The following is a 20,717-nucleotide window of genomic DNA, read 5'->3' on the forward strand; positions in this document are numbered from 1 at the left end:
CTTTTGTACTCTCAGAATCTTTTATAAGAAGATGTGAATGATCACAGCAAGTATTATTCTCCAAGAGATTCTGAATCTCAGTCCAGAGATTTCTCATATGATCCTATATGAAACACACATTAAGAAGAAATATTCTTTCTTTGGATTAAACTAAGCACATCACACAATTAATTGACCATCTTTACAACACTACCTCAACCCAGCAGCAACATGAACCTTGAAACTTTTGAAAATAAAGAGCAGTTTTAACCCTGATACATAAGAAAAAAGACACAAGAGAGCAAGTTTTCAGCAAAAAAGTTAAATTTCTTTATCTAGCTGATTTGATGAGCCGACAAGTCAAAATACTTTCATCAGTGATTGCACAATCACTGCTTATGTCCAGTATCTAGTTTTTAAATGATAGACTGTTCTGAAATAATTCTTAAATTTTAAATTACTAAAAGACTTCTCAATTTCTTCAACTACTGTTCCTATAATGGTTATTATCAAAGCAATACCAGGAGATCAGCAACATTAACATATTCAAGACTCTAAAGTTAACTACAGGCAAGCCATGTAACTTGTCGCTAAAATTTAAGGTTAAACATTTTCAGGAGAGAGATTAATGTGCAAATATTTTATATGCATGTAGTTGGGAATGAGGAATAGCTTCATGTGCAAAAAACTTTCACCCAATGCTCATTTTGTAAGCTATGCCCTTCTCAACCTCAAGGGCAGATCTTACCAAACTGGCAGAACTTGTTACTAAGCACTCCAGTACATCCAAATATTACAAATATAGGTATATGCATATACATACTCCAAAATGTATTTATTTCTCAATTTTGTAAAAAATTATACAGAAGTACTTTTGTAATTCAAGTAAGAGACACCTCTCTGTTTTTGTGCTCCTACAATAAGCTGAACAGAGGTTTTTACCTGAATTTTTATTTGAAATTTTCATTTGTGAAATTAGATACAGTACTTAGGATACTTATAACTACAGAATTTGATTTTTCTGTGGACATTCTTATACGAGTTTATTCTCAACATTTTCCAAAAAAAACATGGAAAATGGAAGTAAACTGGAAAATAAAATCTAGTATATGAAAAAATAACAGAAGAAAAACTGATTTCAATAATGTACCGGGGGGGAAAAAAACCCCTTGTATTCCTAATTTAGAAAATTGAAAAAAAGCTGACATTCATAGAAATTTTTAGGGATCTTCTGCAATATTTCTCCCCAACAATGCCTCTTCAAAATTATTTATGTCATCTAAAATATGACAATACGTAGGTGTCCACAAAAACAAATGGTCACAACATCACTTTGGTGAACTGAAAAGACATGCAAAGGATCCAATAAGTGGTAATTAAATATTTTGAATTGAATAATTACAGCAGCAGAAATAAGGAGATATGAGTATCATCACCAAAAGGATAAAAAATGAGCTTGCAGTATCCCAGCATTGCAGACACAATTACTGTGTTCTTAGGGTCCTAGAGCTTAGGTTGGGGTAGACACTGTATCCAAACACCAAGTACTTGTTTAAATAGAAACAGATTCTTTCACAGCAACACTCTGCGGCAGCAGCAGCTAGTAGATGCTGTTGGCAAGGAATGTGTTATACTCTGTTGCTATTTCATTCATATGCTTTTTTTTTCTTCAGTGCCCTTTTCCTTATGACTAACAGCTATGTGTGTTTTAAAAAAAGATTGCTTACTGCATTATCCTTCACCTGATGGACCAGAACTGCAGGAAGGGATGCACATCGTGTAAACATTATTTAATTGCTGTAAACAGTAATCTATTCATAAATAAATGTTGGTCAACATCACAGGATGAAAATCTAAAGTAGTTACTGTTTTGTTTAGCAGCATAATTCCTTTCATTGCTCTACTTAGATGTTAACATCAAAGTAGAATTTTTTTCCCAGTGCCTTTAAGGCTCATAGTACAAGATTCTGCGACTTTCTTAAGAAGTTATGAAAGTGCTCATCAGTAGGACCCAAGAACCTTCAGAACCTCATAGAATCAAATAATACATATCTTTTATTTTTGCTTCATTAAAATAAATTTATTACATATTTAGAATCATGACAAACCCAAGGGAAGAGGCATGTCTTGATTGTAACAAAATCATGACCAAAGCACAACATAAAACATATTATTTGCATATAATTGCAGAGTTATATTTTAAGTTATGCTGAATTCAGATTCTGCAAGTATACTGAAATGTAACTACCCCAAACAATGTAAAATCCAGCTGTAACTGACACATTTTGCTTGAGTGTTAAATATGAGCATAAGCATTCTTGAAGAAAGTTTTGCTAAGGTATTTCTTTCCAGAACACTAAGAACTACTTAATTTGTTATCAGTAGTAGTTATTTTTTTTCACAGTCATATTTGCCTAAGCATTAGTTTTAAGAAAAACAACAAATATAACTCTATATTTACAAACATTGATACATTTGATGCTTTATGAAGGCAAAACTGTTGCTTGCACAAATGACATACCACTTCATCTTCGAATCCTCCAGCTAGTACAAGTGAATAAGCTCCATCATTACTGCGTCCATGGATTCCACCAACATGGGGCCTGTGAACACCTGCTTCACTCACCTGGCAACAGAAAAAAGCCAGTTTCTAGTATTTTTTAAACAACCAGTCACCTACAAACACTTTTAACAATCAACTCTCTGCTTAAAATATTGTACAGAGGAGTCTGTGTGAACAGGTAATGTAAGACTGCCATTAAAGTTGAGAATTCCACTTGTTTTCAAGAAGAAAAGCTAAAAGTAGGAACACCCAAAAAAACCAGGACAATGTAGGACAGTGGTGACACCAGAAGATGTAAAGGTACAATTTCTTCTTTGGAAAAAATCTCCATGATTCTTTCCATAAGCAGTACCTAAGACTATACTCACTGCTATTCTCTGCTTGCACAGTCATTTAGAACAATCCAAAAGCAGAAGGAGGTCTGCCAATTTGGTAACATTTTACAATTTTTTACTAAGGAAGATCCCAGTGACCTGTGTAAAGCTCATTATGTCAGGGACCACGAAGGTAACACACTATAAACATGACTAGTGCAGAGGAATATTCTTACACTGCCATTGCAGGAAACAGAAGAAGCCATTGCAACAACGTATGGATCATAGACTGGTTTTCCAACCAGGATAACTCTCTGGTAATGAACGTTCAAGTAATCTGCAACCTGACCACCTGAAAGCTGCAGTTGTACCATAAACTGGCAACATCATTAAAATTTGCTGGAGCATGCCTCCCACAAAAATGTATTTAATTATTGTTTCAAACTGCTAAACTACATTTAAAAAAACTCAGTATGTGATGTCAAAAATACTGTTGTTAGAATGAAGGTTCCCAGCATAAAACCAATTACAATACTTCTTCCTACCTTCATATCTTCTTTCAGACCTTGATTTTGCCTGTTTTTCTGATTCTGCCTCCCACACTCCTGAACTCCTTTTCCTAGCCTACACTTCCAAGAAAGTCTATGTTCTTCTCCTATAGTCTTGAAATTTCATAATACAATACAGTAAAAACCCAGCTGGTCAAAAATGTACTTTTTAACAACAGACTAGAGCTGTGCACAGTACGAAAACTATGCAAGGACACAATGATACTTCCTTGCAGAATTTCTCAGCATTCAGCTATTTGCGGCTCTGACTTCCTGAACTATTTAAAACTTTCGGATTCATAGTATCAAAGAGATAAAAGAGTTCACAGCAGTACCACTTGTCATATGAACTAGTACTACTTTCAGTCACTTGAAATGGGCAGCTGACAAGTTTTTGATGACCACTTCACAAAATTTGACAGAAGTGTAATTTTTACAAAAATACATTAGTTTATATATTGGTCCCACTTTTTTTATACTGCACATCATTTTGTAGTCATCTACACGTCCCAAAATGTTCAACATTTTCCAGATGAATGAAAACCATTTCATTCCTCTAATCATCCTGACTGCTGTTCATAATAATGTATTTTATTTTCCTGACTCTCCCTAGTACTTGATTTATTTTTTTAATCACTATTGGGTATTAAAATGACATATTTTCAAAATTAGCTATTAGAATATCTCTTTCCTAAATAACAAGAAGACTAAGCAGCTGAAAGCCCATTAAAAATTATATATTTAGAACTGTTCCCAGACCCATGTTTACTATCCACAACAACTTAGCACTCTCACTTAACTTTATCAGTTATTTGCCAGTTTTTCCAGACCACTTATGAGTATGTTGAATAAAAAGGCCCCACTATTGTGCTCCTCTTTCCTGTTGTATCAAACATCCTCTAATTCATTCCTCCCTCCCTCCTTTAATTTCCAGGTTTTATCAATTAAATTTAGGTTTCTGGTAGGTGATTCACCCCAAAGATGAACTCTGGTAAGTAATTCATGCCAAAGATGCTCTTCAGATGCTCTCTTCAGAAGAAATACTTAGTCAATTTCCTTCTAGGGAAAAGAGAGTTTGTGTCACAAAAAAACTATGCAAATCAGAAATAAAGAAACTATAGTCTCTAAATTCTCATAGATTTGCTGAGACAAACTCATTTTTCATAAAAAGACTAGTCCTATGAGAAACAATAGTGCAATTTAACTTTCTATGTAGAAAACATTTCAATCTTCACAAAAAAAGAACAAAGTATTTAACTTGTACCCAAAATTAAATAAATATATAGAAATGGTCATTGCCTTTTGATATCTAGTCCACGCATATATATAAAAACTAGTAGTCTTTGCTGGATTTTCTGACAAAAGCAGCACTCCAATTCTGTTGCTTTTTCCTATCAGCACTAAAAATATTTGTAAAGTATTCACTTTTTTGTTACGAATAGAATTCCTAACAAAAAGGCGAATTTCAATTATTACTGAAGCAGTGAAAATAAAAACTGATTTTTATAATTGGAGTTTGCCTAAGTGATTTTGGAAACTTCTCTTACTTATTAGACTTTACTTAATCTGAAAGCCAATAAAAAGAAAGCAAGTGATGAAAAGTTCATAAAGTAAATCGGAAGAGACTTTTGATTCTTGGCCTGCACCTCCCCAAGCAGTTTTAAAAATCCTGTTTCTAGTCTTCCAAATATGAGGGAAAAAATTCAGTTACAATCATTTACACGTTCACGAGATAAAGAACTAACTGATTTTGAAAATAAAGAAGTATGTACTTCCCTATCTAAAAAAAAACTATATAAAAAAAGGATAACCCAAAAATCAGTGCTACCAGATCAGACTGGGGAAAAAGGGAGTAAGTCTGTAGCTTGCTGGACACTTTGAAACCACAAAAAAATCAGTTTTGGCACAAAATGAAGTTGTCCCATCCTCCCTGCTTTGTTTTTTCCTGCCTTGTCAAGTATTGGCACTGTGCTTACACAACCAAAATGTGAAATGGACTGGGAAAATCAGCCCTACAGCTATCCCAGATGGGATTTTCTGCCAGTTTTTTACCAATCTAGTTAACCACAGAGACCCCAGAGCCTAAGCAATATCTGAAACAGAAGATGAGACAGTGCAAGAAACACCAAAGGCTGAATAGACAGCGGATCTCAGTAGCAGTACAGGCTTACACTGGTTTAAGCTGTTCACCAGCCTAAAAGCAGATTTGGACATCCATTACACATATGACCAAAAACACTGATAGAGAGTCAATTCACAGTGATACCATATAATGTTGTCAAAATCTATAGTCTACACCTCCTAAATGGGACAATCTGTTCACATGAAGTGCACTTCAAAAAATACTTGACGTTATTCACTAAGCATCCCACTTAAAATTTTAACATGTGAAATAAGTTTATCCTAATCACAACAGACTTTTTATGAAGTTGTATTGTCCAATCAGTACACTTCAACCTTCACTACTACTGGCATCACTTCCCATATTAGAATCACAGTGTATTTGCTTTACTTAGTCTTTGTGAAAATGGCAATTGTCAATCTAAATCTATTTTAGTGCCCAACCCATTCATTATTATTCCTACTTACTTCAACTACAGCTAATATTGAAGCAACCTACCTGAACTCTGAATTTCCAGGTTGTCCCAACAGGAACACCAGGTATAGGCCCATAGTGATTTGAAGGAACAATAGTGCATTCCTTAGTGCGACCAACACAGGCCATGCCCTAAAAATACATCAGACAAAATGAATTAGTATTACAATATTGAAAACTATTTGCAAATGCAATGCAGAGATCAAGAAATCCATCAATTATAAAAAACACATACTTTTAAATATGTTAACAATTGTTAAAAGGAACGTTAAATAAGTAATATGTGTTTATGGGTTTGGGAGGGGGTTTGGGGTTGTCTTTTTTTTTGGTCTTTTTTGTTTGTTTATTTGTTTTTACCTCTAGTCACCTTAATAATTCTTCCATTGCTTTAACTGCCAGTAGACAGTGGGCAGGATTAAACATTGTCTTGTCGTCTGTGCAACCCAGTACTGAATTTTGTGTAGTGCATATATAAGCAGAATTATAGATGTAGCACATACATAAACAATAAGAGTAGCAGCTATTTCTAAAACACACTCTACCTTGCCCCAGTCTCTCTGGCTTTCAGTACTGGCAGATGGCATCTTTGCTTTCTTTTTACTCTGTTTGAGCTTTTCTCCAGCCTTTACAACTTCATTAGAATCATTTTTGCAGGATGGACAATACCTAAAAAAAGGTTTTAGTAAATTCTCAATTAACTTCATAATAATGGCAATACATTTCTTGTAGCCAAAATAGAATCAATTTGTTTATCTCGACTGAATATTTCAAGCTAGCAAGCATACACCAGTCTTAAGCAGCTGAAGCTATGGCTTAAAAAATGAACTCAACATGAACAAATACCGTCAACTTCAAAAAAAAGGGCATTTCACTATCTTTAAAGGTAGAGTGCTAGAGGCAAAACATTTAACTATTCTTTCTCACACAGTATGTGAGAGGTCCCCGTGTCTCCTGTATTCTCTCGTCATTCTGTCCTCTTTCATTTATGTCATGTAAAGGAGAAGACAGCTGAGATTAGAGGAGGCTGCTAACCAGTACTCGTGGTCTGTTTCTACATCCTGCCCACTCTACCCTTATTTTTTGCTGGTAGTCCGACAAATGTGACTGTAGATAGCTGAATGTCAAACAGAGCCAAGGTATGACAATAATGTGTGTAGAAACACACACACACACTCACACTCACTCCACACCACTGAAGCCACTTAGAATATAATGCTGAGACTTACTCCAACTAACACAAAGCTATTCTGGCAGCAAAGTAGGAGACACTAGTATGCAGTGACTACAGCAGATAGAAAAAAGGAGTACAAAAACAAGCTAAAAAGCTTGAATGCCATTTTTCAAGACATTTTAATTATATGAAATAAAGTTGTGGAAATTCATCATTTGGAGAACAGACAAAGACTAATCCTGAGGAGGACCTGGAGGTGTTTGTGAACATCAACGTGACTCAGCAGTGTGCTCACAGCCTAGAAAGCCAACCCTATCCTGGGCTGCATCAAAAGCAGCGTGGACAGTAAGTTGAGGGAAGTGATTCTCCCCCTATATTCTGGTCTTGTGAGTTCCCACCTGTGTCCATCCCTGGGGCCCCCAACACAAGAAAGATGTGGGTGGACTTGTTGGAAAAAGTCCAGAGGAAAGCCACCAAGTTGATCAGAGGGTTGGAGCACCTCTGCCGTGAAGAGAGGCTGAGAGACTTGGGGTTGTTCAGTGAGAAGAGGCGTCAGGGAGACCTTATAGCACCTTCCAGTACCTGAAGGGGGACTACAGGGGGATTGGAAAGGGACTTTTTACAGGTGCATGTAGTGACAGGACAAGGGGGAATACCCTTAAGCTGGAGGAGAGAAGGTTTAGATTAGATTTTAGTAAGAAATTCTTTAATGTGAAGATGGTTGGGCACTGGAACAGATTGCACTGAGAGGGTGGAAACTCTCCATCCCCAGAGGCGTTCAAGGCTGCATGGGGCTGTTAGTAATCTGGTCTAATGGAAAGTGTCCCTGCCCATGGCAGGGGGGTTAGAAGTGGATGATCTTTAAGGTCCTTTCCAACCCAAACAATTCTATGATTCTCTAATTTTTTGGCCAGAAACGTAAGTGGGTCTAAATTGCACTTAACATATGACCTGAGAGACTCTAAAGACCATGCTATCAGTCAATTTAATTCTCACGATTGTCTACAGAGCATCAAACCTTCTGGGAGGAAAACAGTCACAGGGACTTAGGAAGTGCAGTTTTAGTGATATAATTTGAAGAGGGTAAAGGGATCTGAACATTAATGGCTACACTTGAAAATAATTTCTACTCTTCAAACTTTCTCTGTAGTCCTCTGAAATAGATGTAGGATAATATGTGCTTTATGAGAAGTTTTTGAAAAAGAATGGGTGCCAGTGAAGAATAGAACACTAATAGCCAATCTAAAAAAACATTTGAAACCACCCAGCAGGCCAAGATAATCTTAGCACACTAGTTAAGCCAAAAAGACCCTGATGGCTGGCGAGATCTCAGTGTCAGAATCCTGACATGATTATCAAACCTTCTGTGTACTTGAGGGTGTAGGATAAACCAGAGAGAATAAATTGTTTTCAGGACAGAACAAAGGATTTGGGGGGTTTGTGGGAGGGGGTAACTGAGTCAAAGCATATATATTTTATCAGGAACTTTCCTGGGACCAGTACTGGAAAACAGATGAGCTTTACTGTTACTGGAGTACTGGATTAGAGCTGGTTCTGAGTAAGGGGCAACTGAAGAATGGGTGGACCAAGCAGATATGTACTTCCAGACAGATGGTCCCACTGAATATTCTGAATGAAGGAAGTCAAAAAAGAACTTCTGATGTTATATTCAAAGGGCAGGTGCAATTGAATATTGCTTATGGACTGCAGTCAGTAATAAACCACTTGTGCCAAATTAACACTTCTTGCATATGCAAGAAGTGGAAGGCACATAGACAACACTCAAATAAATGCTATTTTTAGTTCCAATAGCCCATACGTATTTCTAGTAGACACTGAAAATATTTTTAGATAGTGTTTCAAGCCAGCAGTTCCCCCAAAACCAGTAAATACAACTCTTTCCAGTGCAGAAGTTTCATGGAAAATGATCAACTTCCAACAACAGTGTCTCTGTGGACAAATGTACACACTGAGAAACACCTAGCAATGTTAAAGGTCTCAAGCACTAAAGTCATACATTGACATAAATACAAAAGTAGTTCAGAAAAAAAATGCCCTAGAAAACACCCATGCCATCAGGCACTGACCAACAAACACTACAGAATCCACTAGGGTGTAGGAGATTGAGTTATTAATTCACAAAGAATGTTAGAAACTTCCAAAGGACATATACAGATTTTTACATCACAAGGTCCAAACAGATTCCATGTAATGTATCCATAGACATCTTAGACATTTAATGAAGTCTATGTAATGGAAAGCTTTTAGAATAAAGTACTATTTATTACTCACTTATAAAGGATTAGCATCTCATGTAAGTCACAGGCAGGTGATAAATATGAACAGTGTATATTGTAGACAGCCAATAAAGACAAAAAATTAGTACAAAGCTCAAGATAGCCTAGGGGGCTGCTAATGGGCCCATGCAGATTCACTTCAAAATACAATTAAGACTTAACAATGCCAGTTAACTTGTTTTCCTGCATGCAGAATCAGGGACATAAGAAATTAAGAGTAGCAAGGTGGTGATCCTTTCATAGCATGAAAAATGAAAGTAGTAGAGGCAACGAAGAGCACAGGGGCAGCAACAGGTACAGAGAATGAAGGGAAAGAGAGGGATGAGCATGAGAGAATTGCTCAAGCAGTGAAGCTTGAAAAAAAATGCTGAGGAACAACAACTGCTGATAAATACAATCAGACTAGGTAATGTCACAGAAGAACATAATAATCATAATGAACATATCAGTTTTGAAACTCTAATGGTCATTAAAGCTTACTACTAATCCTTTGTGAATGATTTAAAAGAATTTTCTTGACAGAAGACATAAGCCTTAGATTAAGCAGGTGGATGAAAACACCACAGAATTTAAAAATGCCTTCAGTATTGTCTCTCATGAGGTGCAAATAACAAGAAGGTACCATGTACAGAATGTCAATATAGATAAGTAAATCATCCTTGTATATTTACCAGTCCTCATCCTCTGGTATCTTGCTTAAGGGAGGGTTCAGGCAGTATATATGATAAGCCATATTACATTCATCACACAGGAGTTGCATGTGAGCATCCTGTTTGCCACCACACAAGTAACACGAACAAAACCGGCACTCCTTATCTGGATCAGCCCTACAGTGCTTGCATTCTGGGCCACTCTTTCCTGTCAAAAACAAAGAAATGTCAAATGCCATGTATCTCAGAAAAGTGCATTACTGTATCCACTGGAAAAACTATTCCTGAACATGAACACTACCCTCATGAAAAGGCCTTTTTTTCTAACTTTTTAACTATCCAGGCTACTGAGATTTCTTCTGCTGTACAAACAAGTGACAAAGAAAATGACTTATCATCTGCTTATCTTTATTTCCTCCTGTTCCCAACATGCTACTGCACATTCTCCCTACAGATGGAGCTTTGTTGCCTTTTGAAGCTGTACAGCTTATCAGTTCCTTGTAAGTTAGTTTGCTTGGACAACATAAGCAATCAAAGTAAATATTTATTTTAGGAGTTGATTCTAGAATAGAAAGATGAGGTGGATCCTTGATGTATCCAGAGGAATTCTGGATATTTTAATGTTCTAAGTGTATTGAGAAAAAAAATTAATGACAAGAGGTTTGCAGAAATCCAAGCCCCTTCCTACAGAAGAAAAACATGTCTTTCCAACTGAATGGAATTTACAGAAAAATTGATCCATGTGGTCATAAGGTATCAGTGTAAAAAATCTCTGTGGAGAGAAACTCCAGACTGAAAGCCTTATAAGAAAAGGGGACTAGAATGCCAAGTATTGTGCTGTATCTGCAGTCTTTCTGGAGGACCTTGAAGAACACTTATCTTCAAAGATGGAACCAACTAGACCTAGAGGGAAGGGGATGGAGTTTTGATTAACAAAGAAGAGTCAGGGCTGCAGATGTATTAAAAACCTATAGGGAAACACCCTGTGAAATGCCTCAAAGGAACTAGGGCTTTTTCCTCTAAAAAGTTTACACAGTTGATAGCTCAACTGATATGTCTATACACCAACACATGGGTAACAATCAAGAGGAACTGGAAGTGACTGTGTAGCTGGAGAGCTATGATCTAATCACCATCACTGAAAGTTGTGGGACAAATCACACAACTGCAGCACTCCAAATAGTAGCTATAAACCGTTCAGAAGGGACAGGCAAGGAAGGAGAGACAGGCGATTTGCCCTCTATGGACTGATTGCACAGGCCTGTCTTTGAAAAACAGCAATGAACAGGTCAAGACCTTGTGGTTGAAAATAAGAGGGCAAGTCAACAAAGGAAACCTCATGGTTTGTGTTTATTACTGGCCACCCCACTGAGAGGAGCCTGTTGACAAAACCTTCTAACTTCAACTACAGGAAGCATCACTCTGGCACGTTCTGATCCACCTCGGGGACTTCAGTCACCCTGACATCTGCTGGAAAAGCAGCTTGGCAAGATATAAGCAGTCCAGGAGAGTCTTGGAGAGCATCAAGGATAGTTTCTTAACCCAGGTGACACAGAGCCAGGTGACAGAGGAGAAGTGTTACTGCACTTGTCGCTTACTGTCACGATTAACTAACCGGAGAGGTCAAGATCGATGGCAGCCTGGGCTGAAGAGATCACGCCCTGGTGGAATTCACCATCTCGAGGGGAACAGGCCAAACAACGATTAAAGTCAGTACCCTGAATTTTAGGAGCCTGAACTTTTAGTTAATTAAGGAATTAGTGGATGGGACTCCCTGGGAAACTGCCCTCAGAAGAAGGAGCAGAACAGAACAGGCAGCTCTTTTAGGACACTTTTCTTAGAGCTCAAGAGCTCTCAATTCCCATCTGTGAGTATTCAGACAAGGAAGGCAGAAGACCAACCTTAGCAAGGACCTCCTGGCCAAACTGAAACATAAGAAGGAAAAGCACAGGCAATGGAACCAGGGACATGTATCCCGGGAAGAATATAAAGACACTACCCGGTTTTGTAGGGACAGGATTGGGAAAGCTAAGTTACAGTTAGAGCTGAATTTGGCAATGCATGCAAAGAATAACAAGAATGGCTTCTACAGGCATGTTTGTCAAAAAGGAAGATTAAAGAAAATAAAATCCCCTCTCTGTTCCCCAAAATGAGACAGAACTAGTGACAACTGACATGAAGAAGTCTGAGGTACACTGCAACATTTTTGCCTCAGTGTTCACTAGTAATAACTCTTCTAACATCTCTCAAGACCATGAACCTCAAGAAAGGAACTGGGGAATTAAATCCCTCTAAATGTAAGAGCAGATCAGGTTCAAGATCACCTGAGAAACCTAAATATACACAAGACCATGAGACCCAAAGAATTAGTTAATGTAGTTGCTAAGCCACTCTCCATCATATCTGAAAAGTCATGACAGTCAGGGTAAGTCCCCAGTGACTGGAAGAAAAGGAATATTTCACCCTTTTTAGAAAAGAGTAAAAGCAGGACCCTGGGAATTACTGACCAGTCAGCCTCACTTCAGTGTCTATTAAGATCCTAGAACAGAGACTCCTAGAAGATATGTCAAAGTATGTGTAAGACAGGAGGTGATTAAAGACAACCAACATGGCTTCACCAAGGGCAAATAGTGCCTGATTGGTACAGTGGCCCTCTACAACGGACAGAATCCAGTGGCAATGGAAGAACTACAGATGTCATTTACCTGTCTGCAAGGCCTTTGATTTGGTTCCTCATAACATTCTTAACATAAAGTTATAGAATTCTAGAATATCTAGAAGGAAACCATAAGGATGACTGAAGTCCAGCTGCTGGCCCTACACAGGAGACTCCATCACACCATGTGCCTGAGAGCATTGTCCACATGCTTCTGGGACTGTCAGGTTTGGTGCTGTGACCACTTTGGAGAGCCTGTTCCAGCACCCAACCATCCTCTGGGTGCAGAACCATTCCTAATATCCAACTCAAAACTTCCCTGACACAACTTCAGGCCATTCCCTCGGGTCCTGTCACTGGTCACCATGCCACGGAAGAAATCAGTGTCTATTCCTCTTCCTCCCCTCAGAAGGAAGTTATAGACTGCAATGAGGTCTCCCCTCAGTCTCCTCCAGGCTGAACAGACCAAGTGATCTCAGGTGCTCCTCATACGGCTTCACCTCAAGGCCCTTCACCATCTTCAGGGCCCTCCTTTGGACAGTCTCAAAGAGCTTTATATCCTTCTTATATTCTTGCTGATAAATTGAAGAGAGATGAGTTTGATGAATGAACTCTTAGATGGATAAGGACTTAGTCAGATGGCTACATCCAAAGACTGGATGGTCCATATCCAGTGGCTCAATGTAAAAGTGTAAACTAGTAAGAAGCTGTGTTCTTCAAGGGTCCATACTGGTCCAATATTATTTTATACATTCCTCAGAGACATACATAGTGGGATTGAGTGTACCCTCAACAAGGTTGTAGATCCCACCAACCTGAGCAGTGTAATTCATCACAGAATCATAGAACCAACAAAGTTGGAAAAGACCTTTAAAATCATCAAGTCTAAATGTCAACCTAGCACCACATCATGTTCAGCATTAAACCCAATGCCATATTCACATCTTTAGAACACTACCAGGGATGGTGAGGCTACCACTTCCATGGGCAGCCTGATCCAACACTTTACAAACCTTTCCATGGAGAATTTTTCCTAATATCTAATCTAAGCCTCCCCTGGTGCAAATTAAGACCACTTCCTGCTTCCTTGTCCCTTGTTATCTGTGAGAAGAGACTGATCTCCATCTCACTACAACCTTCTTTCAGGTAGTTGTAGAGTGATAAGGTCTCTCAGGTCCTTCAAGCTTCCTTTTCTCCAGGCTAAACAATCCCAGTTCCCTCAGCCACTCCTCACAGGACTTTTGCTCCAGACTCTTCATCAGCTTTGTTTGCCTTCTCTGGACATGCTCCAGGACCCCAATGCTTTTCTTGCAGTGAGGAGCCCAGAACCGAACACAGTACTTGAGATGTGGCCTCACCAGTGCCAAGTACAGTAGGACAATCACTTCCCTTGGTCCCACTGGACACACTATTTCTGATATAGGCCAGGATGCCATTGGTTTTCTTGGCCCCCTGGGCACATTGCTGGCTCATGTTCAGCCATTGTCAACCAGTACCCCCAAGTCCTTTTCCTCAGGAAAGCTTTCCAGCCACTCTGCCCCAAGCCTGTAGTGCTGCCCGGCCTTGTTGTGACCCAAGGGCAGGATCTGACACCTGGCCTTGTTGAACTTCATACTATTGGCCTCAGTCCATTGATCCAATGTGTTGAGAACCCTTTGCAGAGTCTTCCTATCCTCCAGTAGATCAACATACCCACCCAACTTGGTGTGTCTGCAAACTTGCTGCAGGTGCACTCAGTTACCTCATCCAGATAATCACTAAAGATATTCAATACAACTGGCCCAGTACTGAGCCCTGGGGAACACCATCGGTGACTGGCTGCCAGCTGGATGTAACTCCATTCCCCACCACTCTCTGCACCCAGCCATCCAGCTGGTTTTTTACCCATCCAAGCCCTGAGCAGCCAGTTTCTCCAAGAGAATGCTGTGGGAAATAGTGTCACAGGCTTCATTCACTAAAGTCCAGGTAGAACCATTCACAGCCTTTCCCTCATCCTCTAGGTGAGTCAGCCTCTCATAAATGGAGATCAGATCAGTCAAGCAGGACCTGCCTTTCACAAACCCTGCTACCTGGGCCTAATCCCCTCCTTGTCCTGTACATGTTGCATGGAGGCACTCAAGATGATCTGCTCTATGACCTTCCCCAGCACCGAGGTCAGGATGGCAGTCCTGTAGTTCCCGGGATTCTCCTTGGGAGTTATCATAGGTTCATAGCACAAATTTGGATTCTAATGGAAGTAATATATGTTGATATTTTTGTATCTAGGTCTTATGTACATTTTGCATATAAATGCAATGTATTTACAAGTATGTGTCATCTTAGATTTCTATATTTCTGATATAATTTTCTGATAGGTTTAGCCTTACTCTTTTCCTCAGCTGTACAATTTAATTTCCATTAAATAACTAGAAAATAACTATTTTTAATTATAACTGCTAAATGTATATTGACATAGATGTACATTGACATCACTTTACACATAAAAAACCTAACTAATATGTGGCCATGCTGAAGGAATAACAGTTTTTCTGCATAGTCAGCCTACACTGCTTATCTGATGAAGATTATTTCCACAGTAGGCATTCTATTTTTCGGAGAGGGCATGGCCAGTAGCTTAATATGGACTAAAATACAGCCTGTGCATCTTCTGATTGTGCTTACAACAAACTCATAGAGTATTTAAAGCAAACAATTTATTTGAATTTCAGCTGCTGTTGTTGTAATAAAAACCTGTATCTTTCCATAGTATATAAGTGAAGGGAGTTGTGGGTTTACAGATGTGTGTGTATATGTATATATATTTAAACTTTTTGCAATACACAGTACAAATGGTGTCATAAGGACAGACCAGAGGGAAAGGGTATACTGGTGGTTATGTCATACAGCTCAGCTGATGCTGTGCATATGCAAACAAAGGCAAGACAGTTGACCTGGCCAAAAAATCAGAATCACACAAGTGGACTTGAGTGATGAGAAAGTTGGCATCAGGAAGAAGAGCAGTTCAAGAAACAAGGCTGAATTCCCAGATCAATTAAGTCTTCAGGGTTACATTTTTAAATATTATATTTATGAGTGGCATTTATCTACAAAAGTTTATAAACAATATCCTGAAATTAATAAAATTAAGACCAGGAACAAAATTAAATAAAACATACAAAGGGGCGCAAATCTCTACATAGATGTCAACGTATGAGTAGTTTAAGCAAAGAGGTTACAAATAAGGAAACAGCTGTCAAAACAGGAGAGAAGAGCTGTAAGTGACAATGAAGATCTTGACTTCGAAACTAAATGTGGCAATCAGTGTAAAAAGTATACCGATTGGTGAGGCCACCCCAAAAAATCCTGTGTTCAGTTTTGGGCACCTCACTCCAAGAGGACATGGAGGTGCTGAGTGAGTCCAGAGAAGGGTAACAAAGCTGGTTAAGGGTCTGGAGCACAAGTACGATGAGGAGCAGCTGACGGAGCTGGGGTTGTCTAGCTCAGGGAACCTGAGACCTTGCTCTCTACAATGACCTGAAAGAAGGCTGTAGTGAGGTGTGGGTCAGTCAACAGGACAAGCAGAAATGGCCTCAGGTCATGCTGGGGAGCTTTAGAATGGATATTAGGAAAACTGCTTCACTGAAAGAATGGTCAAGCATTGGAGCAGTCTGCCCAAGGAAGGGGTGGAATTACTGTCCCTGAAGTCTTCATGTGGATGTGGCACTTAGGGACATGGTTTAGTGGTGGACTTGGTAGTGCTGGGTTAGCAGTTGGACTTAATGGTCTTAAGGGTCTTTTGCAACCTACATGATTGTATGACAAATAAATACTCACGCCAGATCAAATGGCACCATTGTAGACAATTATGTGTAGTCAGTAATAATCACTCATTTCCGCAACACAGAATTAAAAAAATTAATTCGTTACACAGTAGCTGCGAGGAAGAACCAAATGAATCGTAAAAATTTTTTATGCCATTTAAAATGTTGCATAAACAATTAGACTTGCAAAATAAATAGTATGTAAATGCAAACCAGTATTTGTAGATTTTTAATTTTCTCACACTGCAATTTCTAAAATGAATACATTCTTAAAGATATTGCAAAGATCTCTTAGTGTGACTAAGAAAAAGAAAAACAGTATAGTAAAACAGGTTCACTTTCTTTTTTTAGTAATCTGAGTACAGTAATTCACAAATAATGAAAAACTAACAGTTAAGAAAATGATATCTTTACTTTTAAGAATACCACAGAGAATGGTATTTGCTCCTCTGAAAAAGAGTGATTTTTTTTAAATGGCAGCAAATAAACATGCAAACTAGTTCTTGCACACTGAGAGCCACCTACAAAGGTTCTGAAAATTGCCTTGGAGTCAGGAGTGTAATACAGAATAATATCTAATACCTACTAGTATACCTGCAGTTCAGTCTCTCAGTGTTGCTGTCACAAACACTTACCACTCCTAACTTTAATATGCTTTCAAGCTTAGGATAAAATGTCACGCTACTTTTTAGAGAAACTGCAACTAACACTGTCCTGTGGTTGTAGGAAGGAGGTCTGAAATGGTTAATTTTTTAGAAGATCATGCTGGGCTAACTTATACAAAAATTAATTATCCTTTTTTGTTCATGGTACAAGCAACTTTGGCACAAAGTCCCTTAGTTCCTTATCTTTTTTTTTTTTTTTTTTTTAAATTCTGAGATAATGACAGAGTAAAAGTGCATCACTACAGACTGATTCTATCTTTGGCATTTATTAATTTATTAAAAGTTGAAATGATATGTCAATTGCAATAGCAATTTGGTGATCTGAACACCTCTCTAGGAACTTAAATGAGTCTATAAATTAGTTTAGCACTGTTCGTTTAGAACATTATCAGCTGCTTCCCTTTTTCACTGCTTATGACTGATAGCAGTAAGCTGTTACCAGTTTTTGAATATAGCAAGTAATAGAGCCATCTTACAGTAGCTATACTTTTAGAACAGAAATCTAAAAAGGATTCTATGTTATTATTTTCCTGAACACAAAACAATTATTATTACTAACTCTGAATACTAATACTTCTGTTTTTTTTTTAAAGAAACATCACTCAATTTGTATTTATATTCAGATAATTTAAAACATGCATACTTTTGAAATCTCCATCCCCAAATGTCAATGGATAGGCTCCTGGCTTTTCAATCTTGTACATTTCCTCTATAAAAAGGATTTTACAATCATTTATTGTGTCTTCTGGGCCTCTGAAAAACAAAAAGAATAAAAAGTACATTCAACTTAGTTCCTCAGATCTAGATTCTGTACTTTATGAATTCTAAGCAATAAGAAAAATATAAGTAGTATTTTTTTCATCATTGATAAGATACTTTATTTCAATTCACATACAAAAATCAGTCTAGTACTGTAACTCCTAAGAAAAAAATAAAGTACATATGTAGGGCTTGCTTAAAGAAAAGACTACTCCATTACCCTCAGACCGCCTGGCAGCTGAGTATGTCCTTACTGACAGCCATCCATAACGGCTTAATTCCACTTGTAAAACCTCAGAATGTTTTTTTGGCTGAACACAGTAGACCAGACGAAAGTGTATCTTTTGGAATACAGCATTTCAAATGTTATTATGAACATTTAGTGTCAGAAATGAACCAGAAATGTGACTTACAAGACAGATCATAATCAAACTCACAGAGCAAGAAAAGCAACAGAAAGTTTAAAAAGTCCTTCTATGACTTGTAACTGCTTTGGAAACCTAAAACTCAATTCTGGAAAGCCACATACCGTACCGTACTGAATTATGCACTGTTAGAAGTCCCGCTAATGTCAGGTTTCAGTGCAAAATCTGCTAACCATATCTCAGTGATTAGTAGTAACAACTACTCCAAGACCCTGCAGCAGCAGTGCCAAAAGACTTCTAGAGAAGGATGAGAAAATATTAAATGTAAAGATTTTCGCCTCCTCTTATTAAAATATCTTTGTATCTACACAAATGCTAATTCAAATGTAAACATATGTAGGAAGAAATGTCTATAAAGACACTGACAGCTGTAAAGCACTCCCTTTTCCTCCCTCCTTACGATAATACTGTGCTTTCTTCAACTGCCTGTTCTCCTAATACTTTCAATTTACTTCCTAATCTAAAACTAAGTAGAATTCTCAGTATAACAACACTGGATATCTGTAAGAAACAATCACAGAGGTGACTTGAAAATCCTTTGGAAGAAAGTCAGCCAGGTGGCATATCCCCATAAAAAAGGTCTAGGCTGCAAAACTAAATCAAACTATAGACAGGTAGGGAAACAAGGTATTAGATTAATATTCAATAATTCATATGCAACTCAAACAACAGAACATCTCCAGAAACATCAGGCTTCAGTCTGGGAGTTCATTTGCTCCCAACACTTCCCTTGCGCTGACTCCCAGTTCTTGGACTCTGACATATGATAACCTAACTAAGGCAGGAAAAAACTAAGCCAGGGGAAAAAAACACAGGCACAAAACCTGTAAGCACTTTGTGCTCTTCCTGAACACTGCAGTATTTAGGTCTCCAGGGAACTGGGGTTGAGAGGACTCTTAGTGTCTTGATTGACTGTAATTGTCTTTTAAGAGCACCAACAGCTGTTTACTTAGGCACTTCTATTTATTTTGACCCTTTTTTTCCCCTGCAGTTTTGGAGGAAGATCATTAACCATTGTTGGTCACACTCATAAACAGCAAATGCTAGCAAATTTCAAATATTTGGGCTATTTGAACAAATGCTGCATCAATGCAAATACATCCATCAGATAAAGAGTTTGCTTCCCTGACCAGGAGAATCACTTATTTAAGCTAATCTTCATTTGCACCCTAAGGGGGCACTACTTTACAGTGGTTCTGGCCATTGTGGGTAACACCTCCCAGATTTAGCATGCAAAGACACTTTGAATTATCCACAACACCTACTCAATAATTTACAGTCATAAATACACATTCAATAAATTCAAATACAGAAAGGATAAGTTGTAAATATAATCTTTAGCAGAAAAACTAAATCAACAAATACAGACTGAGCTTCTCAAAACATCAATGTTTCCCAGGTTATATTCCGTACCTTGGAGAGTCTTTTATTAAATATCATATATTTTTTGTTATTTCTCGATTATTTAAAGTTAAAACCAAAACAAAACACACTTCTTGGCACTCTTTAATGCCACAAATCTATGTTAGAACCTTCCTTTGTTGTAACACTGCTTGACTGCCTACCCAGCTTGATTCCTCTAGGACTTATTTCTAACAGAACTCAAGGTGGTTAATCTAATTTAAAATAAAATTACAGAATTATGCCTTCTTTCACATAATTAAAATGCCATTTTATACTCAGTGTAGCAGCTAAAACCATGACTTTACCCATGTCAAGGGATGGGTACTGATATTCTCTAATTACAGTAAATTTCAGACAAATTTCAGAATATTTTCACTAATTTTTGCATTCTGCAAACATTGAATGCATGTAATCTATAACCACTATCTCTATTATGAGCAAAACTGCATCTAGAAAAACTCACAATACTTTCTCTCCTGTCTAATGGCTTAGAGCGGTTAAACTTCAATTTGCCCCCCTTTTCTTCCTGTGTTTTCCACAGAAAACTAACAAGTAGTTACCAAAGAAAGTTTATCATCACCTGTAATTCTCTGCATGCAGTTCATGGTCAACAAGGAGGGTGGCAAAACACCAAACACATGCAGTTCATGGTCAACAAGGAGGGTGGCAAAACACCAAACAGCTGTAGCCAAAATTTTACAGACATTCGTGTTACTGCTATTCACATCTTTGGGAAACAAGCCAAACCGGAGCTCAGCAGAACATTTATTAGGAGTAAATTCCACTGCCAATTTGAACTATTAAAATTACTTTTAATGGCAAGGATTATCACATTGTTTTCTTAAAATATACCATGAAAATATTTATAAGTTGGTTCAATTATGTAAGTG

At 37.9% G+C, this 20,717-nt stretch overlaps 1 protein-coding gene across 4 annotated transcripts in view; it reads right to left on the minus strand.

Moving 5' to 3' along the window:
• UHRF2 (ubiquitin like with PHD and ring finger domains 2) overlaps window positions 1–20,717 on the minus strand; it is an 80,307-nt gene that overhangs the window by 13,948 nt on the left and 45,642 nt on the right. For all 4 annotated transcript variants that reach the window (XR_007904641.1, XM_051788253.1, XM_051788254.1 and 1 more), the window contains exons 5-9: window positions 17,883–17,992; window positions 10,140–10,326; window positions 6,543–6,666; window positions 6,025–6,132; window positions 2,501–2,605 (exon numbers count right to left, since the gene is read on the minus strand). Coding sequence is in view for 3 of the 4 variants with exons in the window: in XM_051788253.1 (XP_051644213.1) it covers window positions 2,501–2,605; window positions 6,025–6,132; window positions 6,543–6,666; window positions 10,140–10,326; window positions 17,883–17,992 (634 nt within the window). In the remaining variant the exon portion in view is untranslated. The remainder of the gene's footprint in view (window positions 1–2,500; window positions 2,606–6,024; window positions 6,133–6,542; window positions 6,667–10,139; window positions 10,327–17,882; window positions 17,993–20,717) is intronic.

This window comes from Manacus candei, unplaced genomic scaffold (assembly GCF_025592945.1).
Source record: "Manacus candei isolate 608988 ecotype Guabito, Panama unplaced genomic scaffold, ASM2559294v1 h1tg000024l, whole genome shotgun sequence".
Lineage (NCBI taxonomy): Eukaryota > Metazoa > Chordata > Aves > Passeriformes > Pipridae > Manacus > Manacus candei.